General features: G+C 38.9%; 1 protein-coding gene across 1 annotated transcript in view; it reads left to right on the top strand.

Moving 5' to 3' along the window:
- The window catches only part of BZW2 (basic leucine zipper and W2 domains 2), a 48,282-nt gene that overhangs the window by 10,164 nt on the left and 10,280 nt on the right, over positions 1-27,838 (top strand). Inside the window, exons 2-10 of the mRNA XM_083376951.1 lie at positions 3,429-3,493; positions 4,420-4,596; positions 5,045-5,148; positions 5,764-5,829; positions 7,783-7,918; positions 10,259-10,368; positions 11,754-11,924; positions 19,514-19,660; positions 20,962-21,100. Of these exons, the coding sequence (XP_083233077.1) occupies positions 3,436-3,493; positions 4,420-4,596; positions 5,045-5,148; positions 5,764-5,829; positions 7,783-7,918; positions 10,259-10,368; positions 11,754-11,924; positions 19,514-19,660; positions 20,962-21,100 (1,108 nt within the window). The 5' untranslated portion in view covers positions 3,429-3,435. The remainder of the gene's footprint in view (positions 1-3,428; positions 3,494-4,419; positions 4,597-5,044; positions 5,149-5,763; positions 5,830-7,782; positions 7,919-10,258; positions 10,369-11,753; positions 11,925-19,513; positions 19,661-20,961; positions 21,101-27,838) is intronic.

Genomic DNA, 27,838 nt, shown 5'->3' with positions numbered 1-27,838 from the left:
TGAATGAATTTAATAAATTTATAAGTGTAATAAATACAGGTAGTCCTCAACTTATAACAGTTCATTTATTGACCGTTCAAAGTTACGGTGGCACTGAAAAAAGTGACTTATGACCACTTTTCATACATGACCATACAGCATCCCCATGGTCATGTGATTTACATTTGGATGCTTGACAACTGGTTCATATTTGTGACCGTGATTGCCTTTTGTAACCTTGTGAAAAGCAAAATCAGTGGGGAAGCCAGATTCATTTAACAACCGTGTTATTAACAACTGCAGTGATTCACTTAACAAATGTAGCAAGAAAAGTCATAAAATGGAGCAAAACTCACTTAATAAATTTTTCATTTAGCAACACACATTTGAGGCTCAATTGTGGTTGTAAGTCGAGGACTATCTGTAAAGTCTAAAACCTAGGCTTCCCCACTCTGAACCATCACCATCACCACCATTAGCTGGATCAAATTAGCTTGAAAATGAGTATGAACGTACAAGGGAGCATTTACTCCGTTCTGTAAAAGGGAGAAAATAAATTATGCATTCCCATTTTTTAAAATAAAAGTAACTCTAAATACATTTAATCCCTTCACCAGTGATGCTCCCTTTAATTCTTACTTGCAGAGCTATAGTTTATTTGTTTTGCTGCCCATCTCACTGATAACGGCAACTCTGGACAGCATACATTAGAACAAAAAATTAAACATAATTCAAAGTGATTTAAATTAAATAGCTAGAAATTAAGAGGTGGGTAACAAGAGGACAGGAAGGCCTGGAGGAACATTGTCCATAGGGTCGCGATGGGTCGGACACGACTTCGCAACTAACAACAACAAAAACAAGAGGATGTGGATCTTCTCTACCTCATCAGCCACCCACAGTGTAATGCACCCCTATCAGGGACCCAAGCCAATTGGCAAGGCCACGTAGTTTGAAAGAAGGCTTCGCAAGTCTAGTTAGACAAAGAATGCTGCCAAAATATAATTTTTCATTTATTAACAGAAGAATAAAGTTTTAAGCAATTGTATTGTATTGGAGATACTTGTATTAAAATACTGCTCCCATATGTTCATGACATTATATGCCACTTTGAGACATTTAAAAATGCAATTCAGAAACATCCTGTTTAGTGCTTCCTATTGTCTTTGTTTTCTCCAGTTTTTAACCACTTATTTCATTCGTGTGTCTCTGATTAAATCATATTCCAGCATGTAAATAAAAACATTTTCCTGTTTCTTTTCCTTCCCTATGCTTTGTTCGTGTTCTGCTTCTGTACTTCACTGTACTTCTGATTGACTTTGAACATTTATTGCTGTTTTGCAGTATATTGGGTATACTTTGAACTTTTAAATTTTTTTCATATCATCTTGACTGCTATTTGGTTGTTATTTCACATTTTGAGCAATGTGCTAAGGAAGTTGTATTACACACTGCAATAATCCTATTAAAGGCCAGTGTCTGTTCATTCTGAATTCACAATGTAATCGTAAATGTGTTTACTAAGAACTCTTATCCACAATGTGCTTTTATTTGATTTGGTTTGGTTTATATATTATAGTGTTTTATTCAATAAGCTGCTGTATGATTAAATCGTATTTTAGGCAATATACAAATCCAGTCTCTGAGGCTCGGTATTTAGAATAATAATCAAAGTGTATAATTCCATAGTTCATTATTTCCAAGTTTTATTTTACACCAGTGGCTTTTAAATGTGAGTTCCAGAAGATTTAGCATATTTCACCAACTAAAAGATTAGCAAATGAAGATAACCTTATTGAAAAAAAAATCAAATAGTCTTCCTTTTTGTAAATTAAGGACACCATCAATTCACCTGAAGCAAGAACGAGGTATTCAGCTTCATTGTTTGAAGTACTGATGTACCTTCAAATGAAGACGAAGATGCTTTGCAATACGTTGATTGCTCCCAGCAAATATTTAAAATGTTATGGCAAGTCAGTTAATTGTAGACAGTAATCCCTGAAACCAAAAAAAATCATGCTAAATTTTCTAAAGGCTAAAGGTAACTTGCCTTCCATAGAAGATCTGTAATTGCACCTGCCAGAAGGAGGGTTGAGACGATATCTATAGATGCCTCACATCCTGGACATAAACTGTTTCAACTCCTCCTTGTGGGACAGTGCTACAGGGCAGTTGTAGGCCAAATCAACACAGGGATAGGTTTTAACCCTTGGACCATCACTCTGCTGAAGAGCTAATTCTCAGTGTTGTCTAGTGTGTATTTGTGTGTATATGTATATGTGTACGGCTATATTATTATTGTATTTCTTATTCCCCCACTTACTGGTTTTATTATTATTAACATTATCATTATTCTGTTGCTTTGCATGTATGCCCAGAGCTTCTGCACCAGAGACAAATTCCTTGTGTGTCTAATCACACTTGGCCAAAGAAAATATTCAATTCAGTTCAGTTTTGAGTCCCTTTTTCTGTTCCTACTTGTCTTGGAATTACTTTAGTACATCAATAATGGTTACAAAATACACTTTTCTTTATCCTGCCTTGACTTTCCAAATCTTTAAGATAGACAAATATGATTTATTAATACTCTTCATTTTATTCCTGCAATAAACTGAATGTGTCTTTATTGTAATGTGATCTTCACAGCTAAGTGAGGCTCCATTAATCCAGCAATGCCTTCCCCGCTCGCGTTGTACTATTCCTTTGATTTCTGGTTATAATCAAATTCATTTGGCTGCTCTGGCTGCTCTTTCAGCAGGATTGGTTTTAGTGTTTTAGTGACTATCTCATAGAGCCTGGTTTAAAGCAGATTATAGTGTGATGCATTTTACAGCTAAATATAGATGTTAAATAAAAATAATCTCTGGAATGACACTTCTGCTTTGCAATAAAAACTGTTAAGTCCACTACAGGTGATAAGTTTGGCTTCTTCTCCTGCTTATTTTTTAACATGTTTCTATTTCACTTTTAGGATTTGTTTCTAATGATTATTTTAGTGCTTTCTTTTATCCTAACTCAGAAAGAATAACATGTATTAAGACATGAGAATGATGAACATAATGAAGAAAACAGCGTATGTATGTGGAATGCAAAATTGGACTTAGGATGATCCCCATTAAACTGTGTGGCCATCCACAAAAAATGTGAAAGCATTAAATCAAAGTAATTTAGTCTCTCTACTGCAATAGAGATACTGGCCTTTTGTCGGTTCGTAAACCAAGGTTTATTTAGTTTGTTTGTTTGTATCCTGTTTTATTTTTACAAATAACCCAAGACAGAAATATATCCAATACATCATCTTCCTCCTATTTTCCCCACAACAACCCTGTGAAGTGGGCTGAGTTGAGAGATGCAGTGATATAATCATTTGTACTTAAAGTGTAGTGTTTAATAATGTTTTGATTTAAAATATTTCTATTTTAAAATTATATTTAAAATTTGTATTTCAGAAATTTTATGAATAAGCACCAGAAGCCGGTTCTAACAGGCCAGCGGTTCAAAACAAGAAAGAGGGGTAGGCTTAACAACTTATTGTAGTAGTACTGAAATAGTACTTTACTACTTTATACAGTAGTAGTTTATACAGTATTTTATGTTTTATTAAACAAAACACAAAACAATGAAGTAATGATTTGCTTTAATGGTATATATTGAAACAACTGCTGGGATCACACAGCATTGAGTCAGTTGGAAACCATAAAAGTTGCTTATGTATTATGTTTGGTTAAAACAAAGCACATTATGATTTACTGTAGTATATTTATTGATTTATTTAAAACATTTATATAGCTGTCCATTCTATGCCAAACTATATCAATTATCACACATTAAAATTAGCTAATTTCAAATTTTAGTAATATTGTCCTGTTTCAATAAATGTAATGTTAAATTTAATTCCTTTGAAACATAAGAGGCTATATGTCTCTTATATAGAAACAGAAAGGTATGTTCCTAATCTGATATGTACTTGATATGAAGAAAGAAAACTTCAGATATAAAATTGGTATGATTAACCATCTGAGAGATTTTATAGTAATTTTATAGTTTATTTATTGCTACTATTAGCATATAAAGAATGCTGTCATCTAAAATTTTAATTGCCCTTCCAGTCAATCTTAAGAAGTTGATTCAGTAAAAAAATAAAATCACATTTTCTGTTTGTGTCATTAATTTGAAAGTATGAAAAATCAGTATTATGCTTTGGAATTCTATAATAAGATAAATTTAAAAGCATTTGAGTTAAAACTAATGGTAATAGAGACAATAGCAGGAAAATGGAACACAATGTATATAGCATTCTCAGTGGTATAGTGGTATAGAGACTAGTGCATTAATAAGCATATGCTTAGAATGGGAAAAGAATACTTTATGGTAAATAGCTGAAAAATATAGGTAAGCAATAAATTGCGTAAACTGATTAGTACTACTTTTCTATTACAGATGAAAAGGAGAAATTTGAACCCACTGTCTTCCGGGATACAATTGTCCAAGGTCTTAATGAAGCTGGTGATGACTTGGAAGCGGTAGCCAAATTTCTGGATGCTATGGGCTCAAGGCTAGATTACCGACGCTATGCTGACACTCTGTTTGATATTTTGATAGCTGGCAGTATGCTAGGTTTGTATGTCACATAGAAAACTTCAACACTTTCATCAAAACTAGTTCTAGTCACATGTCTTCTTGATTCTGTTAGCCATAGAGTTAAAGAACTGTTCCTAACTCAATTCTTTTGTGGTGTACATCTTAAGTTTGTTTTAGAAATTTTGGTTTTCTATGATTACTGTAAATATATGAAGTAGTATTGAGTATAGAAGACAAAACTATAGTCTGCATTATAGGCAGTGTCATTATAACTTTTGATATTCATATCATGTTGTAGTTACATGGTTGAAAACTTTTTGTAATAATAATTCATATGGCAGATGTCTGTGTTCTGAACACATATACTAGATATTATATATGTGTGTATATTTGTATATGTATATATAAAATGAATACTATCTCTTTTTCCCATGTGGATAACATAAGATTTAGTTGTGTGATTATTTTGAATTTGCCTTTTCAGCTCCAGGTGGGACAAGAATAGATGATCATGATAAGACCAAGATGACAAACCAGTGTGTGTTTTCTGCAGATGAAGATCATGATGCTCTCCGACACTATGCTCAGGTTGTCAGAAACATGACTAGACGCCAAAGGCGCACGGAACGCTGTTACCTTCCCACCATAGTGGTCCCTATTTTTCTACTTGCATTTTTACGTGCTTTCGAACTGCTAGGTTGGCAGAAGCTGGGACGAGTAACAGGTGCTCAGTCTGCTACGCGGCACTCGGGATTCGACCCGCCAAACTGCCGACCTTCTGATCGACAAGCTCAGCATCCTAACCCACTGAGCCACCGCGTCCCTTTCAGCTTGAGTTAATAAATAACTATAAATGAATTTAACTACTAATTTAGTGGTTTATTTTTGATAATATCTGATAAAGTGTATTTTATTAGGATAAATCATAATCAGTGGAGTAATAAATTGCTTAATAATTTAAGGATGGCAAATATTGATATATGTTCCTGCTTTCTGTTTTACTCACTGTATTACATATTATATCCACCATCATGTTAGTTTGCTATCACAAAAGGGAATTGACTATAAAAAATAAATAAACTGCAGAACAGCAAGGATAGCATTATACATCTGCCTTTAGTTGATTTAATAAATAAGTAAATTAATGAATATATATTTAATATACATTTTAGTATTTGTGAAATGTTTATTTTTTATGTTTAGGTCTTCAATAAGCTGATCAGGAGATATAAATATTTGGAAAAGGCATTTGAAGATGAAATCAAAAAGGTAATTTTATTCTAACATGTAGGAACTTTTTAATATGCTTCAAATAGAATAAAACTATTGGCTGCTGAGATCTAATGTAATGAAACTTATTACAATACTTCATATTTGCATAGATTTTTCAGGGTTTCATAGTAAAGATAAAATATTTTTTTGCTTACATCTATAAACTGAACTTCCTTAAATTTATTCCCTCCTTGTGCATCAAGTCCAAAAATTTCTATTCAAAGATTATGCTAAGAAACACAGCTGGCAAGCACTAGGATTTGAGAATGCATTTTAGCTTGAATTAGGCAAAAATACAAATAGGTTTTGATGAGTGCGGTTAATAAATCCCACAAAATAGTCTCATTGTTCAAATTTATTCATAATCCATGTTTATTATTTTTATAAATAATAAAGTGGCAAACACGCTTAATATTGTTTCCTCCTACTACTTTCCTCACAACAATAACTCTGTTAGGGGCTGGGCTGGGCTAAGAGAAAGTGACTATCTCAAAGTCACTCAGTGATCTTTCATACTTAAGGCAGGAGTAGAATTCAGTCTCCTAAATTCTAGCTAGATTCTAGTCTTAACCACTAGAACAAACTAGCTCTCACTTGCACTATTTGAAGTGATGTTGCTATGGAAAATAGGATAATTGTTTTCAGCTCATAAAATAGGCAACCAATAGGTAATAAATACAATAAAGTGGATAATAAAACATAATCTTTATATGTACATTCATGAAATATTACAGTAAAGTAAAATAGTACAGTAAAGAATAAAGTTAAAATTTAAATTTATGTTTAACAAAGACATGGAATAGATATAGAAAGCATTTTTTTAAAAAAAATTCTAAATATAACCTTTATATTTAGAAGAAAACATTGACCATCAAGGTCATTTTATATATGTTCAAAAAGCTTATCTAACTTTACCTTTACTGCCTTATTTTACAAGCACAGTGTCAGGACCCACCTCAATCCACATCTTAGGAAATAAGAACTCTTGGATGCAAGTTTAGTCCAAAAGGAAAATGTTTACTAGGATGGAATTGATTGTGGCAATACAAGACGGAATCTAACAAAGTTACATTTCAATCCTATATAAAGCATTCCCATTTCAGCCCCTCCCCTCATCCATTTGGTCAGATGTCAGGCCCTTCCATGGGAAAGGGAACTCTCCTTGGTTTTATGGTTATTGCTTCCTTTTGTTGTAAATGAAGATGCAATCCAGATCTGTCACTCCCCCTCCCTCCCCCAGTTCAAATGTTCCCTGTTGTTTGAAGATGCCTAAAGTCTATCCTCTCCCCCCCCCCCTTCGGAGAGATGGCAGAATCCCCAGAATAAGCACATTGTTCTACCTATACATTTATGAAATGTGATATAAATGGATTCTGACACACAGCCAATGATTATTGAAAGTTCTATGTGTACCATAGCTCTGTGATAAAAAGCAAATATTTTGAATCATAGAGCCTACATATTGATTTGGCAAAAGGTCAGAGATGCATGTTAAAATTAAAGGGCAGTTAAATAGGTTTTTCCAGGAATTAAGACAAATTATTCATTTTCTCTTTTCTTATTATGTCCATATATTGCATTTTGTTGTCAGCAACGTATAACTATGCAGTTTTGAACTTTTATTCAAAGTTGTGGATCAAAGTGTAACTAAATATTCTACTTTGTATCCCTGTTCTGAAATAAAATAAATATATCTATCTTGATTGTTCTTATTATTGTATGCTAAATTCCTTCCACAGCAGAGATTAATTAGATTGACTTTAAGTTACATTCAGTTGATTTAATATAAATGCTGTTATTTCTCATAAACTGATGAACACTTTGATTTTTAGTTTTGATGATCCCAAAGTTGGAATTATTGCATTAGCTATTTTGGCAGGCCTGGGCACTTCAGGTTGTTATCTGTATTTATATGCTTCCAAAAAGATGTGCCTTTTTTTTGCTTCACAGCTCCTGTTATTTCTTAAAGCTTTTTCTGAAACTGAGCAGGCAAAATTGGCAATCCTCACTGGAATCTTGCTAGCTAATGGAACACTACCTGCTACCATTTTAACAAGCCTTTTCACTGACAACATTGTTAAAGAAGGTAATTAGAAATTCTACCTACCCCAAAGGATATACATTATCTTCTCCCACAGGATAGCTTTCTTATCTTTATTTGGAAAAGGCAGGAACTTTGACATTGTGGCTTTAGAATTAGGGATCACTCTCTTGAGGTCCTTTGTATTTTCCATTTCTCTTAGACTTTAATAAAAACTGCAAATTCTACATACTGTGCATGGATAAATTGTTTATAATTTTGTTATTTCATCATGTTTGTTTATTTATTTATGGGACTTATATGCCGCCCTATCTCCTGAAGGACTCAGGGTGGCTCACAACAATACAACAGCTATAAAAAACAGTAATACAAATATTTAAAAAATTAAATTACAAAGCGCCATAATTAATTACTAAAACCAATAAAATTAAAACAATATTAAAAAAAACCCCATCCTCAGTCCAGGTCGGCCAGTTGGAAAAGATACGTCTTTAGGTTGCGACGAAAGGACCGGAGATCTGGGGACATCCGAAGTTCTCGGGGGAGCTGATTCCAAAGGGCAGGCGCCCCAACAGAGAAGGCCCTCCCCCTGTGGGTCACCAGCCGACACTGTCTAGCCGACGGCACCCTGAGAAGACCCTCTCTGTTAATATTGAGTGACTATGATTTAATTTTAGAATCTTGGATGCCATCTTGTTTAATGGGTAATATCTTTGCAGGACTTAGTACATTAAAATGAATAATTACCTTCCCAGAAAAAGGCTGAAGAACCTGCAGGAAACCAGGAAATCAGTATTTCCAAGAAGTGACCTTGAATCTAATGGCCAAGTAATAACTTAGGGCAATTGTATTTATAAAACTGAGTGTGCTTAAGAGTTGCTGGCACTTCTCTCTTGCCAAAAAACAAACAAACCAGCCACTGGAACTTATTGGAAAGAAAAGAGACAATCCTGTTTTCTCCTGCTATTTTCTTTTAAAAATTTCTCTTTTTCTAAATATGCTTAGGATAGAGATAATATTTTAAGCAAGAAAATTATGAGATTAAAATTCACTATCTTCTGCATTGAAGTTCCAGATTGAAGATTTTGCAGGCTTCTTTTTGTTAATAGAGTGTTATTTATATGTGTTTCAACTTCCAAGTATAATTTATCTTTGAGAGAAGGCTAAGTAGCAGAACAGATTTTAACAGCAGGTGACACAATGCCAGAGGTCTGCTCCCTAAAATTGGTGACTCTTCATTATGGGATTAAGAAGATTTAAATGATTCCTCAATAAATCTCTGAAAATTGATTTTTTTTAAATAACACAAGTGAAAGCCTGGATTGAGGAAGAGATTCCAAGGCCATTTCAGTTCTCTTCCACTTGGTTACATTTTTGGGATGCCTGCAATACTTTCATTTATATGTTTCAAGATGAATGTGACAACTTGTATCAGGGACAAAAGGGAGGATTCTACTATGATTGTCTATTAAGGGAATTCTCCTATGGCAGTGTTTCACAATCTCAGCAACTTCAGGATGTATGGACTTCAACTCCCAGAATTCTCTCAGCCACATGCTGGCTCGAGGAATTCTGGAAGTTGAAGTCCACTCATCTTCAAGTTGCTGAATATCAGAAACACTGTTCCATGGACAGTCATAGTTGAATAACCTGTTTTGAATTCAGATGAGTTTTTCTTATGTTTAAAAAATGTTAGAAGCGTGGTACGGCTAGGTGTATTTCTAGTTGTTCTCAACAGATAACTATGGTAACTAAGCTGCTTTGATTCTGTGTTTGCCCAAATAACACAGGCAGTTCATTTGTGTTTCCTCCCATTTTCTTTCTCCTTTACTTTCTTGTGAAACAAGGAGTATTAAACATGCAAATATTTAGTAACTTCTGAAAATGTATCCTTTTCTGGCTTACTCAATTGTTTTGCATATGTATAATCTGAATATGTATAAATGTATAACTAGATTTTGTATTATTGCAGATAATTTAAACTTCACAGTTTTAGAAAGACCATAGTATGGCTTCCAATGAAAGCTATTATAGTATGTTAGAGACCACCAGCGATACATCAATTCTGAATCTTAGAGATCAATTCAGACCTCCCTAATTTGTTATCCTATAGAGATTTTGGATTGCAGTTCCCCTCAAAGCCAGTGATAGTTATGCCAGGAAAATCTAATGAGAATAGTAGTTTAATACAGAGATTTTTAACCTCAGCAACTTTAAGATATATGGACTTCAACTCCTAGAGTTCTCCAGCCAGTTTACTCATCTTAACATTGCTGAAGTTAAGAAACACTGGTCTAAACACGTTTAGAGAATATTAGATTGTAAAAGACTGAATTAAATAAAGACCACAGCTTCTTTGCTTAGGATATTATTTATTTTCTGTAGGTATAGCAGCTTCTTTTGCTGTCAAGCTTTTTAAAGCATGGATGCTTGAGAGAGATGCCAACTCTGTTACCTCTTCTTTAAGAAAGACTAACTTAGACAAGAGACTGCTTGTAAGTATTCCTATTCTTATACTTGATGTGACCAATAAGCAAGCTTCTGTAGGAATCTGGAAGTAAAAATATAAATTAGATAAATAAAAAAAAATATGAATATGAGGTTTAAAATGGCAAAAGCGTAAAGTCTGAAGAAAATCATCAGTCAGGAACTAACATCAATACTGTAAAAAAAAAGTACCAGAAGGGAAAAATAGAAAATAGGGCATTTAAATCTTCAAGTAAATCTAGTATGACCAGTATGAAAAAAGGTTCTTTCTTCTGTTGATCATTCACTGTATGACCTATTTAAGGAGTTAATTACTTAATTGCCACTTAAGACTAACCATACAAAGAAATACAAAAACTACAGTAAATAAAAGAATTCTTTATGGAAAAAAAATCTGGATTGGGCTCTCGTCAGGGAATTTCAGGTTTCAGGAGAAGAATAAAAAGTTTAAAAGTCAAATAGTTCATTCCAGTTGTTCAAAATCTCATATAAGAAAAGATTCACATAGATAGTAATGCAAACTGATCTGATTAATGCTTATTTCAAAATAAATAGCCTCTCAGATTTATTCCAAAATAAACATGCAGATAGTCCTTGATTTATGACCAGTCACTTAGTGACCATTCAAAGTTAGACTGGATCTCCCAAGGGTACTTACAATCTGTTCTAATGTTTTCATGCTTTATCCGCAGTCATGTGGTCACATGTTGGGCGGTCAGCAAACAGGCCTGCATTACTGGCAGTACAGGATTCTACAATCACATGACCATGTTTTATATTTTTGGCAGAAAACACATTTAGTTCCAATTTTTGGCAAAACCAGCGTATAGAGAGCCATTGGTATTCATTTAATAACCATGGTAGTTGCTTTACAACTGTAGTATTTGCCTATTGATCACCACAAAAGATTGGCCACATAGATAACCCATATACATGGAAAACCATTAGGGAAGGTTGTCTTCACCTCTTTCTCTAACTCTGGACTGAGCTGTGTGTTACTGGAAAGCTCTTCCTTCTCATGAGAATTCAGCCTACTACAATCCATCAGAATAATTTGGAAAACAGTTAGGATTACTCAAATGGTTCCTGGACAGAACTGTGTGCTGGCCCATGTCAGTCTCCTTTTCTTTAATCCCTGCTGCTGTTTAAAGTGCTTTAATCCTCCAGATAAACTATTGATAGTTACCTAAATAGCTAGCAGTTATGCTTAGCCATTTAACTCTCTAGATTAAGTGACCCTCCATGTGCTGTTTTTGAACTATGGCAACTTGTGTAAGCCAACTTAACTTTCTGCAACTTAACGAAGGATTTGACTCAGAATATCTATGATTCTTTACAGGATTTAAAATTACTTTAAAAAATAAATAATATTCTTTTTATTATTCTATTCTAGGAACTGTTTCCAGCCAATCGGCAGAATGTGGATCATTTTACCAAATATTTCACAGATGCTGGCCTAAAAGAGCTTTCAGATTTCCTTAGAGTCCAGCAGTCATTGGGGACCCGAAAAGAACTACAAAGAGAACTCCAGGAACGTCTTTCTCAAGAATGTCCAATTAAAGAGGTGTAAAAATAGTTTTTCTTTTATTTAAGCTACAGAAAGAGTAGCTTAAATGTATGTGTAGCTTAAATGTGTATGTCACAGGAGAAAGATAAAATTTAGCTCTTAAGAACAGAATACTTCCATGTAATGCTTGTTCCATAGACAATTGATGTTACTGCTTTGATTTTCATAAAGGTTTGCATGCATAATGTAAAAATTGGGAATGAGAAATTGTAGGGTCAATTTTAAGTGAATTTTGACACATTTTTGCTGTGTTGTTGTTGTTAGCTACGAAGTTGTGTCTGACCCATCGCAGCCCTATGGACAACGTTCCTCCAGGCCTTCCTGTCCTCTACCATCTTCTGGAGTCCATTTAAGCTCACGCCTACTGCTTCAGTGACTCCATCCAGCCACCTCATTCTCTGTCGTCCCTTTCTTCTCTTGCCCTCAATCTTTCCCAGTATTAGGCTCTTCTCCAGTGAGTCCTTCCTTCTTATTAGGTGGCCAAAGTATTTGAGTTTTAGCTTCAGGATCTGGCCTTCTAAAGAGCAGTCAGGGTTGATCTCCTCTAGGACTGACCGGTTTGATCGCTTTGCAGTCCAAGGGACTTGCAGGAGTCTTCTCCAGCACCATAGTTCAAAGGCCTCAATTCTTCAGCGCTCAGCCTTTTTTATGGTCCAGCTTTCACTGCTATACTTTGCAACTGGGAAGACCATAGCCTTGACTGTATGCACTATTGTTGACAGGGTGATGTCTCTGCTTTTTAGTGTGCTGTCTAGATTTGTCATGGCTTTCCTCCCGAGGAGCAAGCATCTTTTAATTTCTTGGATACAGTCCCCATCTGCAGTGATCTTGGAGCCCAGGAAAATAAAATCTGTCACTACCTCTATTTCTTCCCCATCTATTTGCCAGGAATTGAGAGGGTCAGATGCCGTGATCTTGGTTTTTTTAATGTTAAGTTTCAACCCAACGTTTGCACTCTCCTTCACCCGCAACAAGAGGCTCTTTAGTTCCTCTTCACTTTCTGCCATTAGAGTGGTATCATCTGCATATCTTAGGCTGTTGATATTTCTTCCGGCAATCTGAATTCCAGCTTTTGATTCATCTAGCCCTGGCTTTCTCATGATGTGCTCTGCATATAAGTTAAATAGGCAAGGCGACAGTATACAGCCTTGCCGGACTCCTTTCCCAATTTTGAACCAATCAGTGGTTCCGTGTCCAGTTCTCACTGTTGCTTCTTGGCCCACATATAGGTTTCTCAAGAGACAAATAAGATGGTCTGGTATGTCCATCTCTTTAAGAACTTGCCACATCAAAGGCTTTAGCATAGTCAATGAAGCAGAAGTAGATGTTTTTCTGGAACTCTCTAGCTTTCTCCATGATCCAGCGTATGTTGGCAATTTGATCTATAGTTCCTCTGCCTCTTCGAAATCCTGCCTGTACTTCTGGTAGTTGAGTTTTCCAAATTTGCTGGCAAATTGAGTGTAGCACTTTTACTGCATCATCTTTTAAGATTTTGAATAGCTCAGCTGGAATACTGTCACCTCCACTAGCTTTGTTGTTGCTCAGCTTTTCTAAGGCCCATTTTACTTCACATTCTAGGATGTCTGGCTCGAGGTCAGTGACCACCTCATTGTGATTATCAGGGATAATCACATTATCAAGCTCATTCTTGTATAGTTCTTCTGTGTAACATTTCCACCTCTTCTTAATCTCTTCTGCCTCTGTTAGGTCCCTGCCATTTTGGTCCTTTATCATGCCCATTTTTGCATGAAATGTTCCCTTCATCTCTCCAATTTTCTTGAAAAGATCTCTGGTCCTCCCTATTCTATTGTTTTATTCTATTTCTTTGCACTGATCATTTAAGAAGGCATTCTTATCTCTTCTAGCTATTCTCTGGAATTCTGCATTCAATTGGGTGTATCTTTCTTTTTCTCCCTTGCCTTTCGCTTCCCTCCTTTCCTCAGCTATTTGCAAAGCTTCCTCAGACAGCCATTTTGCTTTCTTGCATTTCTTTTTCTTTGGGATGGTTTTGGTTGCTACCTCTTGTACAATGTTGCGAACCTCTGTCCATAGTTCTTCAGGCACTCTGTCTATCAGATCTAATTCCTTAAATCTATTTGTCACCTCTACTGTATATTCAACAGGGATATGATTTAATTCATACCTGACTGGCCTAGTGCTTTTCCCTACTTTTTCAGTTTAAGCCTAAACTTTGCAATGAGAAACTCATGGTCTGAGCCACAGTCAGCTCCTGGTCTTGTTTTTACTGACTGCATAGAGCTTCTCCATCTTTGGCTGCAGAGTACATAGTCAATCTGATTTCTGTGTTGACTGTCTGGTGATGTCCATGTGTAGAGCCGTCTCTTGGGTTGTTGGAAAAGAGTGTTTGCTATCACCATCGTATTCTCTTGACAAAATTCTATCAGGGTGTGCCCTGCTTCATTTTGTACTCCAAGGCCATACTTGCCTGTTATTCCAGTTATCTTTTGGCTTCCTACTTTAGCATTCCAATCCCCCATGATGATCAGGACATCATTTTTTGGTGTTAGTTCTATAAGGTGCTGTAGGGCTTCATAGAACCGGTCAATTTCATCCTCTTCAGCACTGGTGGTTGGGGCATAGACTTGGACTACTGTGATATTGAATGGTTTGCCTTGGATTCGAACTGAGATCATTCTGTCATTTTGAGGATTGTATCCCAGTATTGCTTTTCCTACTCTTTTATTGACTATGAAGGCTACTCCATTTCTTCTGAGGGATTCTTGCCCGCAGTAGTATACTTGATGGGCATCTGAATTAAATTCACCCATTCCTGTCCATTTTAGTTCGCTGATACCTAAGATGTCGATGTTCAGCCTTGTCATCTCTTGTTTGACCACGTCCAGCTTTCCTTGATTCATGGATCTTACATTCCAGGTTCCTATGGAGAAAAAAATCTTTACAGCATCAGATTTTCCTTTCACCACCAGACACATCCGCAGCTGAGCGTCTTTTTGGCTTTGGCCCAGTCGCTTCATTCTTTCTGGTGCTACTACTACTAGCCCTTTGCTCTTCCCCAGTAGCATATTTTTTGTTTATTTTTATTTTAATTCCATTTATATCCCGCCCTTCTCCGAAGACTCAGGGCGGCTTACAAGCTTAGCAGTAGCCTTCATTCTATGTATATGCCTGCTTATTAGGGCTTTCACACCACCCCCCAAGTGGCATAATTACAAAGTCAGCTTATTGCCCCTCATTGGTCCTCATTTTACCTACCTCAGAAGGATGGAAGGCTGAGTCAACCTTGAGCCTGGTGAGATGCGAACCTGCACTAATTGTAGTTAGCTGGTGTTACTTAAGGAGGCATTAGCTCACTGATCCACCAATGCTATTGGACGCCTTCCGATCTGAGGGGCTCATCTTCCAGCGTCATATCGTTTTGCCTTTTGGTATTGTCCATAGGGTTTTCACCCCTTCATGGATTCCTGCCTTGTCGTGGCGAAGGGGCTTGCGTAATTCAATGAAGCTATGAGCTATGCCGTGCAGGGCCACCCAAGACGGACAGGTCATAGCAGAGAGTTCTGACAAAACGTGATCCACTGGAGAAGGAAATGGCAACCCACTCCAGTATCTTTGCCATGAAAACCCTATGGACAGTACCAAAAGGCAAAACGATATGACGCTGGAAGATGAGCCCCTCAGGTCGGAAGGCGTCCAATATGCTACTGGGGAAGAGCAGAGGGCTAGTACTAGTAGCGCCAGAAAGAATGAAGCGACTGGGCCAAAGCCGAAAGGACGCTCAGCTGTGGATATGTCTGGTGGTGAAAGGAAAGTCCGATGCTGTAAAGATTTTTGCTCCATAGGAACCTGGAATGTAAGATCCATGAATCAAGGAAAGCTGGACGTGGTCAAACAAGAGATGACAAGACTAAACATTGACATCTTAGGTATCAGCGAACTAAAATGGACAGGAATGGGTGAATTTAATTCAGATGACCATCAGGTATACTACTGCGGGCAAGAATCCCTCAGAAGAAATGGAGTAGCCTTCAGAGTCAATAAAAAAATAGGAAAAGCAATACTGGGATACAATCCGCAAAATGACAGAATGATCTTAGTTCGAATCCAAGGCAAACCATTCAATATCACAGTAGTCCAAGTCTATGCCCCAACCACCGGTGCTGAAGAGGATGAAACTGACCGATTCTATGAAGCCCTATAGCACCTTATAGAACTAACACCAAAAAATGATGTCCTTATCATCATGGGGGATTGGAATGCTAAAGTAGGAAGCCAAAAGGTAACTGGAATATCAGGCAAGTTTGGCCTTGGAGTACAAAATGAAGCAGGGCACAGGCTGATAGAATTTTGTCAAGAGAATACGATGGTCATAGCAAACACTCTTTTCCAACAACCCAAGAGACGGCTTTACACATGGACATCACCAGACGGTCAACACAGAAATCAGATTGACTATATGCTCTGCAGCCAAAGATGGAGAAGCTCTATACAGTCAGTAAAAACAAGACCAGGAGCTGACTGTGGCTCAGACCATGAGCTTCTTGTTGCAAAGTTTAGGCTTAAATTAAAGAAAGTAGGGAAAAGCGCTAGGCCAGTCAGGTATGAATTAAATCATATCCCTGTTCAATATACAGTAGAGGTGACAAATAGATTTAAGGAATTAGATCTGATAGACAGAGTGCCTGAAGAACTATGGACAGAGGTTCGCAACATTGTACAACAGGTAGCAACCAAAACCATCCCAAAGAAAAAGAAATGCAAGAAAGCAAAATGGCTGTCTGAGGAAGCTTTGCAAATATCTGAGGAAAGGAGGGAAGCGAAAGGCAAGGGAGAAAAAGAAAGATATGTCCAATTAAATGCAGAATTCCAAAGAATAGCTAGAAGAGATAAGAATGCCTTCTTAAATGAACAACGCAAAGAAATAGAAGAAAACAATAGAATAGGGAGGACCAGAGATCTTTTCAAGAAAATTGGAGAGATGAAAGGAACGTTTCATGCAAAAATGGGCATGATAAAGGACCAAAATGGCAGGGACCTAACAGAGGCAGAAGAGATTAAGAAGAGGTGGCAAAATTACACAGAAGAACTATACAAGAATGAGCTTAACGTCCCTGATAATCACAATGAGGTGGTCACTGACCTCGAGCCAGACATCCTAGAATGTGAAGTGAAGTGGGCCTTAGAAAAGCTGAGCAACAACAAAGCTAGTGGAGGTGACAGTATTCCAGCTGAGCTATTCAAAATCTTAAAAGACGATGCAGTAAAAGTGCTACACTCAATTTGCCAGCAAATTTGGAAAACTCAACAGTGGCCACAGGATTGGAAAAGATCAGTTTACATTCCAATTCCAAAGAAAGGCAGTGCCAAAGAATGTTCAAACTATCGCACCATTGCACTCATTTCTCATGCTAGTAAAGTTATGCTTAAAATTCTACAAGCTAGACTGCAGCAGTATGTGGATCGAGAACTACCAGAAGTACAGGCAGGATTTCGAAGAGGCAGAGGAACTAGAGATCAAATTGCTAACATACGCTGGATCATGGAGAAAGCTAGAGAGTTCCAGAAAAACATCTACTTCTGCTTCATTGACTATGCTAAAGCCTTTGATTGTGTGGATCATAACAAACTCTGGCAAGTCCTTAAAGAGATGGGCATACCAGACCATCTTATTTGTCTCTTGAGAAATCTATATGTGGGCCAAGAAGCAATAGTGAGAACTGGACACGGAACCACTGATTCAAAATTGGGAAAGGAGTCCGGCAAGGCTGTATACTGTCGCCTTGCCTATTTAACTTATATGCAGAGCACATCATGAGAAAGGCAGGGCTAGATGAATCAAAAGTTGGAATTAAGATTGCTGGAAGAAACATCAACAACCTAAGATATGCAGATGATACCACTCTAATGGCAGAAAGTGAAGAGGAACTAAAGAGCCTCTTGTTGCGAGTGAAGAAGGAGAGTGCAAAACTTGGGTTGAAACTAAACATTAAGAAAACCAAGATCATGGCGTCTGACCCTCTCAATTCCTGGCAAATAGATGGGGAAGAAATGGAGGTAGTGACAGATTTTATTTTCCTGGGCTCCAAGATCACTGCAGATGGGAACTGTAGCCAAGAAATTAAAAGACGCTTGCTCCTTGGGAGGAAAGCCATGGCAAATCTAGACAGCACACTAAAAAGCAGAGACATCACCCTGTCAACAAAAGTGCGTATAGTCAAGGCTATGGTCTTCCCAGTTGCAATGTATGGCAGTGAAAGCTGGACCATAAGAAAGGCTGAGCACCAAAGAATTGAAGCCTTTGAACTATGGTGCTGGAGAAGACTCCTGCGAGTCCCTTGGACTGCAACCGATCAAACCGGTCAGTCCTAGAGGAGATCAACCCTGACTGCTCTTTAGAAGGCCAGATCCTGAAGCTAAAACTCAAATACTTTGGCCACCTAATGAGAAGGAAGGACTCACTGGAGAAGAGCCTAATGCTGGGAAAGATTGAGGGCAATAGAAGAAGGGGACGACAGAGAACGAGGTGGCTGGATGGAGTCACTGAAGCAGTAGGCGTGAGCCTAGATGGACTCCAGAAGATGGTAGAGGACAGGAAGGCCTGGAGGAACATTGTCCATAGGGTCGCGATGGGTCGGATACGACTTCGCAACTAACAACAACAATAGGGTTTTCATGGCAAAGATACTGGAGTGGGTTGCCATTTCCTTCTCCAGTGGATCACATTTTGTCAGAACTCTCTGCTATGACCTTTCCGTCTTGGGTGGCCCTGCACGGCATAGCTCATAGCTTCATTGAATTACGCAAGCCCCTTCGCCACGACAAGGCAGTAATCCATGAAGGGGATTTTTTGCTGTAGCCAATAAAAAGCAAACCCTGAGACATATAGTCTCAAGTAAATGAAAAAACAATCCAGGAAAAGAATTCCTTAAATGTATCTCTGTGGAGAGGCAACTGGGCAGATCTCAGAATACTCTTATGTTGCTCCATACTTAGCTGTCCCTCCCAGTCTTGGACCCAGAGCAGAGGTCCTGTAAGATATTATGATTGCTATCTATTGCTGTATCTGTTGACTTGTGACATTAACAAGATTGTGTCACTGCTTGCAGTGCAAGAGAGTAGGCATAATAGGTGTTGAATGGGAATGGGTGAAAAAGTGACGTTTCTGCTCTTGAACTGACTGCAATCCAGGGATAATATTTATCAAAGACATGGAATAGCTTAGTGTATCATATGAAGAAAATCCATTTAGTGATTATCAAGGAAACAAAGCTGCCCCCCCATATGGAATTTTACAGCTGCAGGAATTCTCTCTCACACTGTGGTGATAAAAGTGCAATCAATTTTCTTTTAATTTATACAGTTAAACATTTCCTGTGAATTGAGTTTGGTGTATGAACACAATCCTACAAAATGAAATAAAAAGCATATAGGAATATGACATGCTTCCTTCTTTTTTCTATTTTTCTCTTGGTTTCTCTATTTTCTCCATACACCACTGAGAATTGGATCAAAAATTGCCTTATTGAAAGACATTGGTGGCAGATAGGGCAGTGTTATTTAAGGTAATGGCTTGAAAAATGATGGTTTAAAAAAAAATCCCATTCCAGATGGTGCTTTATGTAAAAGAAGAAATGAAAAGAAATGATCTGCCGGAACCAGCAGTGATTGGACTCCTGTGGACTTGTATAATGAATGCTGTTGAATGGAACAAGAAAGAAGAGCTGGTTGCAGAACAAGCACTTAAGCATTTGAAGGTATGCATGTGGGAAATGTTAGTGCATTGAGAACACAGATTTCAATCCTAAAACTAGCTATGTAAACAGCTGTTTGAAAAGAAGTATGACTGTTAATAAAGAGGTGCAGTGACCTAGCAATTAAGATTTGGGCTTGTCAACAGGAAGGCTGGCAGTTTGACACCCAAGTAGTACTGTGGGGTGAGGTGACCTCCTGTTTTTACCCCAGTTCCTGCCCACCTAACAGTTTGAAAGTATGCAAATGCAAGTAGATAAATAGGTACCACTTTGGTGGGAAGGTAACATCATTCTGTGTGCCATCGGCATATAGTTGCATGACCATGGAAGCATCTCCAGACAACGCTGGCTCCTTCAGCTAGAAAACAGATATTAGCACCAGTCCTAGAATCAGACGTGACTGGACAGGGTAAACTGTTACCTTTTTATTTATGATTGCTAAGGGTATGGGATATATTTCCCAACAAAACACCTTCTTCATAGGCCAGCATTATGTGTCTGTGATGATAAATTGCACCTGCCTCTTTCAAAAATTTATCAGGCTCTTCAAACTTACAATAAAGCTTATAACATAATTTCACAGTTCTATTACCTGGAGGCTTTGGGGATGATTTGAGCACCATTCAAACTAAATAGTTATTGCAGCTTAATTAATTTTACTATACGATTTCAATTTCAGTGGCATTCTTATGCTGTACAGGATACTGAGAATAAACAAAATCAGTGTGTTCACATGTATGTGTGCAGATAGCCACTTAGTGTCCCGCCTTTTGGGTTTACATATTGTAAAATTATCTAATAGCCACTTAAATCCAACATAAAATGCAGTAAAAAAAAATTAAAAAAAAACAATACAGGTATTCCTCGACCACAATTGTGCCCAAAATTTCTGTTGTTCAGTGAGACAGTTGTTAAGTGAGTTTTGCCCCATTTTACAAACTTTTTTGTCGCAGTTGATAAGTTAGTAACATGGTTGTTAAACGAATCTGGCTTCCCCATTGGTTTTGCTTGTCAAAAGGTTGCAAAGGGGGAAATCACATGACCTTGGGACACACTAATGGTCATAAGTTTGAACCAGCTGCCAAGCATCTGAATTTTGGTCACATGATTGTGGGACTGTTACAAACATCCTAACTGTGAAAAATAGTCATGTCACTTTTTTCAGTGGTGGTGTAACTTTGAACAGTCACTGTTTTGAAAATATTGCATGATCAACTTCTGTAGCCTTTGAAACATTTGGATAATATTCTACTTGGTATTTCTCTGTAAATAACTAATCCAATTTCTCCTTTGATTGTTTTAAGCAATACGCACCTTTACTGGCGGTGTTCAGCACCCAAGGCCAGTCAGAATTGATCCTTATTCAGAAAGTTCAGGAATATTGTTATGATAACATCCACTTTATGAAAGCCTTTCAGAAGATTGTGGTGCTCTTTTATAAAGGTACTTCTTTTTATCTATCTTTTTTTATTTCAAAGTTATCTTGTATTAGATTTTTTTTATCCCATCTTTATAAATAACTCAAGGCAGCCAGTGTACCTAATACTTCCTCCTATTTTCCCCACAACAACAACACTATGAGGTGGGTTGGGGCTAATAGAGAGTGATTGGCCCAAAGTCACCCAGTTGGCTTTCATGCCTAAAGTGGGACTAGAATTTCCATTCTCTTGGTTTCTAGTCTGGTGCCTTAAACATTGAAACAAACTCTCAAATTGCAAGACGCTTACAATGAAGTATAGAACTTTTTAAAAAATCTATTAGCATGGAAATAAGAAAACAGTTATCATGCATATGAAAATTTATCATCAATAAGGAATATATCAAATTATGATCCATTGCTAGTAAAGTAAATCAACCAAGTTTGATAAAATCTTGTTTCCTTTTTTTATGATCAACTGTGGATGACCTTTTGAATAGGTCTCAATACAATCTCTCTTTACAATCTCTTATTTCAGTATATGAAAAAATAATAAAAATATGACAGCTGTGTTTATATTTTTATATTCCAATCATATTTATTTATTTTTCACATTTTTGAACAACTCATCTCCCTAAAAAAGGGACTCTGGGCAATAAAGTATAAAAATATAAAAACAGCATTTAAGAATTATAATTTTTTTAAAAATGAATTTAAAAGGAGACGAGGATGGACGACCCCAGTTAAAAATTAGTTAAAAAGGTGAAGGGTACCAACCAGCCCCACAGCTATGAGACCCTCTGGGCTCCCCACACAAAGGACAGAGCCATCTTTTAATTCCTTTTCGGAAGAGTGATGGAGTATTAATATTTTCCATAGAAAATTCAAGTTAGTCAAGAATTTCAAGTTAGCATCAATCCTCCTTGTTGACTATTTCTATGGAGATATATATATATATATATATATGTTTTCGTAGATTCTCGCGGGTGTCTGTATGTGTAGATCTAGAGTCTCGGGTTTCTTCCCGCGTTCCTTTCATCTTCAGAAAGTTGTGGCGACGTTTCGACGAAATCCCATCCGTCATCATCAGGCCGGAGTGTTCCTCCTGCTGCTTCCAGGAGCAATGCGTGGTCTGGCTGTTCCTTTCCTTCCAACTGCCGGTGGGGCTGTGTTCTGACTGGGTGGAGGCGTGGCTGCTTTCTGATTGGGTGGGGGTGTCCTCTGACTGGGTGGAGGCGTGGTTGTCTTCTGATTGAGTTGTCTTCTGATTGAGACAACCACGCCTCCATCCAGTCGGAGGACACCCCCACCCAATCAGAAAGCAGCCCCACCGGCAGTTGGAAGGAAAGGAACAGCAATGCGTCCTAGCAAAAGGTTTCAACTTCGCTGTTGCACCAAAGAAAATTCCCACAGAAACCATCATATGTGGAGTTGAAACCAGCTTAACTAAACTCAATGCAGATGAAGCAGACCAAGTCAGACATGAAGTCACCCACATCCTATGCACAAGCAAACCACCCAAAAGCAACCTAACAAAAGAAGAACAAGTAGCATTGCAAAACCTAAGAAAAGACAACAGCATAATCATACTACCAGCAGATAAAGGCAATGCTACAGTGGTAATGGACACATCAGACTATGAAGAGAAACTGTCCAACTTACTCAAAGAAACTACATACAAACCTATATATACAGATCCCACAACCTATCTAGAAAAGACCACCAAGAAAAAGATAAAATCAACTTCTATAAGCCAAGAAATCCAACAAACAATCATTCCTAGGGAGAAGTCATCCAGATGCCCAAAACTATATGGCCTCCCCAAAATACACAAAGATGGAATCCCACTAAGACCCATAGTAAGTTCTATAGGCTCACCACTACAAAACTTAGCTAAATACCTAGCAAAACAATTACAACCTCAAGCAGAAATGGCAGCTTCATATGTCCAAAACTCATACCACTTTATAGAATTAGTGAAAAATCTACAGATAGACCAAAAAGACTTGCTAGTCAGCTTCGATGTGGTATCACTATTCACCCAGGTGCCAGTCCAAGAAGCTCTATCAACAATAAGAAGCAAATACCAACCACCAAACCATATTATAGAACTAGCAGAACACTGCTTATCAAACACATACTTCATACACAGAGGCCAGAGATACAAACAAATAGAAGGCGCACCAATGGGATCCCCTCTATCACCAGTTATCGCCAACCTTTTCATGGAAGAATTTGAAACTAACGCTCTGGAAAAGACTACAAACAAACCAAAACTGTGGCTCAGATATGTGGATGACACCTTCGTGATCTGGCCCCACGGAAGAAAGGAGCTAGAAAACTTCCTAACACACCTGAACAGCCTACATCCCAAAATAAAATTCACCATGGAGATTGAAACAAACAACCAGTTACCTTTCCTGGATGTACTTATATACAAAAAACAAAACGGCACCCTAGGACACACAGTCTACCGAAAGAAAACACACACCAACCGTTACCTCAATGCGCAATCACATCATCACCCAGCACAAATAAATTCAGTAGCCAAAACACTAATAACAAGAACCAGACGCCTTGCAGATGAAACACATATACAAACAGAACTACACACCCTGACAGACATATTGACAGCAAACAAGTTCCAAAAAAACAAAATCACCAATATGATTCAGCAGGGGACTCCGAAACAGAAAAACATCCAAGAAGAAGAACAGAACAACGGACGAGCCATCTTGCCCTACATAAAAGGAACAACCGACAAAATCAGTAAAGTACTACGCAAACATAACATCAAAAACGCATTTAACACTGACAAAAAGATATCAACCATCCTGAGAAATCCCAAAGACAAAATAGAACTGGAAAACCAGGGCATATACCAAATCCCATGCGCCTCCTGTCCAGCAACATACATCGGACAGACTAACAGAAGAATAGAGGTACGTGTAGAAGAACATAAGAACTCAGTACAGAAGAAAGATCACACATCTTCACTAGTACAACACATAAACACTACGGGACACAACATCAATTTTGAAGGTACAAAAACAATAGCCAAAATAGAACATCTCAATAGCAGAATAATCAGAGAAGCCATTGAAATAGAAAAACACCCAGACAGTATGAACAAGCGAGACGACACCTCCCGCCTACATGCCATTTGGAAACCAGCATTGATAGAGAAATGAATTTCAGCAAACAAGGATTTAAAAAACCAACAAACAACCCCAAATGCCACCACCCCCAGCAAGACTCATCCACACCCAGAACAAAAACTCTCCCACACAGAAGACAGAACAAGTCAAGCAAAAGTGCCATCACCCAAGCAGAAGAACGCACACACGAACCTGACTGACCCATACCAGAGATACATAGCAGGTCCTCGAACTCGGAGCCGGGCCAAGGCTCTGGAGGCCACTACACAGCCCACTCCTCAGGACACCAAATCACAACACTCAGGATATTACAACACAACAAAAAACCCCACCCATTCAGAACACACCCCACCCAATCAGAAGACAGCCACGCCTCCAACCAATCAGAAGACAACCACGCATCCACCCAATCAGAAGACAGCCACGCCTCCACTCAATCAGAAGACAACCACGCCTCCACCCAGTCGGAGGACACCCCCACCCAATCAGAAAGCAGCCACGGCTCCACCCAGTCAGAACACAGCCCCACCGGCAGTTGGAAGGAAAGGAACAGCCAGACCACGCATTGCTCCTGGAAGCAGCAGGAGGAACACTCCGGCCTGATGATGACGGATGGGATTTCGTCGAAACGTCGCCACAACTTTCTGAAGATGAAAGGAACGCGGGAAGAAACCCGAGACTCTAGATCTACATATATATATATATATTGGATTTATATACCGACCGCCCTTCTCCCGAAGGATTCGGGGCGGTGTACAGGGCAGTTAAAACACAATATACAAAGTTAAAAATAAATTAAATTAAATTAGCCCCAACAAATAAATCACATTCTAAAAATTTAAAATTCCAATCCCTCAGTCCAGGCCGGCAAGCTCAAATAACCAGGTTTTCAGGTCACGGCGAAAGGAGCGAAGGTCGGGAGCCATCCGGAGCTCAACAGGGAGCTGGTTCCAGAGGGCAAGCGCGCCCACAGAGAATGCCCTCCCCTTGGGGACCACCAGTCGGCATTCCCTGGCCAACGGCACCCTGAGGCGGCCCTCTGTGGGAGTGCACAGGACAATGGGAAGTTAACGCCGGCTCCCGTAAATAATCCGGACCCATGCCATTTAGGGCTTTATAGGTCATCACCAGCACCTTGAATCTCACCCGGAGAGCAACTGGAAGCCAATGCAGCTCACGGAGCAGAGGTGTTATGGGAGTATCGGGAGACCCCGATCACCACTCGTGCGGCCGCATTCTGCACCAGTTGGAGCCTCCGAGTGGTCCTCAAGGGCAGCCCCATGTAGAGAGCATTGCAGTAGTCAATCCGAGAGGTCACGAACACATGAGTGACTGTACGTAGGGCATCTCGGTCCAAATAGGGCTGCAACTGGTGCACCAGGTGAACCTGGGCAAAAGCCCCCCTGGTCACAGCTCCTATATGATCTTCTAAGCTGAGCTGTGAATCAAGGAGGACACCCAAGTTGCGAGCCCTATCTATGGGGGGGTAACACCTCACCCCCCTTAGTTAAAGATGGAATAAACTGGGTAACCTGAGATGCCGGTATGTACAGCCACTCAGTCTTGTCAGGATTAAGACGAAGCCTGTTCCTCCCCATCCAGACCCTCACCGCCTCCAGGCACCGGGACATCACGGCGAGGGCATCACTGGGTTGATTTGGGGTGGAAATAAAAAGTTGGGTATCATCAGTTTGCTGATGATACTCCACCCCAAAATCACAAATGATCTCACCCAGCGGCTTCATATAGTGTTGAACAGGAGGGGGGAGAGGACCGACCCCTGAGGGACTCCACAAATCAGAGGCCTCGAGGCCGACCTCTGCCCCCCTGCCCACACCAACTGTGAATGACCCAGGAGGTAGGAGAACCACTGTAAAACAGTGCCACCCACTCCCAACCTCCTGAGGCACCGCAGTAAGATACCATGGTTGATGATATCAAAAGCCACTGAGGGGTCTAATAGGACTAGGACAGAGGAACAACCCCTGTCCCAAGCCCGCCAGAGATCATTCACCAGTGCGACCAATGCCGTCTCCGTGCTGTACCCGGGCTTAAAACCCGATTGGTAGGGGTCCAGATAATCCGCTTCCTCCAGGAACAGAGGGAGCTGATGTGCCACTACACTTTCAACAACCTTCGCTAGAAAGCGAAGGTTGGAAACCGGACGATAGTTGTTCAAAATAGCCGGATCCAGGGCAGGGTTCTTGAGGAGGGGCCTCACCATCGCCTCCTTCAAGGCAGCAGGGAAGCTACCCTCCCTCAAAGAAGCAGTTATTACTGCCTGGAGCCAGCCTCGTGTCCCCTCCTGAGCTGCATATACCAGCCAGGAGGGGCACAGGTCCAATAAACACGTGGTGGAACTCAGCCTCCCCATGATCCTGTCCACCTCTTCTGGAATTCTTCCCAGATAACGTTCCCAAGACTGCTCGTCTCCCCCCCCATCAGACTCCGCCCAGTCAGAGTCCAGACCAGCCCGAATCTGAGCGATTTTGTCGGCCATATGTTGACTAAACTCCTCGGCACGACCCTGCAAGGGTTCCTCCCTCACCTCCTGATTAAGGAGGGAGCAAGTCACCCTAAACAGGGCGGCTGGGTGATTATCTGCGGACGCGATGAGGGCAGCGAAGTAGTTGGACTTCGCTGCCTCCATCGCTATGAGATAAGACCTCGTAAAGGTTCTTAACCGTAATCGGTCAGATTCAGACCGGCTGGATCTCCAACAGCTATCTAGGCTCTGTCTCTGGAGCATTATACAATGTTTGCAGTTTTGCAGGTGTTAACAAAAAAGTAGAAACTTTAAGCGTTTATCAGAGTAGCTTTCAAAAGCCCAGCATGTTGCTCAGGATATTTCTTGCCACAATGTCAAGGGTTTTTCTAAACTGGAATAGAACTTTACTTTCAGCTGCAGACTATGTTTAGCAAAAGGTGTTTGAATTCAGTAGCAGTTCTGTTTGTTGTTACATATACATCACACAATTACACCTAAGAGACCAAAGTTCTCTCGTTTTCTGTAATCATTTGCATGGCTATTATTACCAACCTGGGTTTAAATGCATTATAGAAAAAATAGGTTTCAGATAAAAAATCAAAACATTACCAGATGTTTCTGTTTTGACTAGTGACTTGATCAGCCTAGTCAACTAAATTATGTGTCAGCTAATTTAAATAACTCTCACTATAAAAAAAAAGATTTTTAAGGTCAGAGGAAAGATAAGACAATATAGAGAGACAGATATATTAGATAGAGTCTTACATTTTGATGGTCTTTTAATATAAAGGAGATGGAAAATATATTGTAACACAAAACTGAAATGACAAAAAGAGTGATAAATGAAGTAAGGAGAATGAAAATATCAATTTGAGAAGAGTTCATTGTCTGGCTTTGAATGCCAAGGAACTTGCTGGAAGTTAACGGACTCTGTTTCTATCTTGTTTATTAAAAAGATTTGCACAGGTGGACTAATATGTTCATCATGACAGCATGTCTGATAGTTCCTATTTTATTTGCTATACAGCTAGTAAACGTAATTTTATCTTGAAATTCATGTAGCATATACTAATCTGATTCAGGAATGGAGTCCTGTGAACTCTGCATAAACCATCAAT

The sequence above is a fragment of the Vipera ursinii genome (assembly GCF_947247035.1).
Source record: "Vipera ursinii genome assembly, chromosome: Z".
Classification (NCBI taxonomy): domain Eukaryota; kingdom Metazoa; phylum Chordata; class Lepidosauria; order Squamata; family Viperidae; genus Vipera; species Vipera ursinii.
The sequence above is the reverse complement of the archived record's forward strand: the minus strand, read 5'-3'. Positions and strand labels throughout refer to the sequence as shown.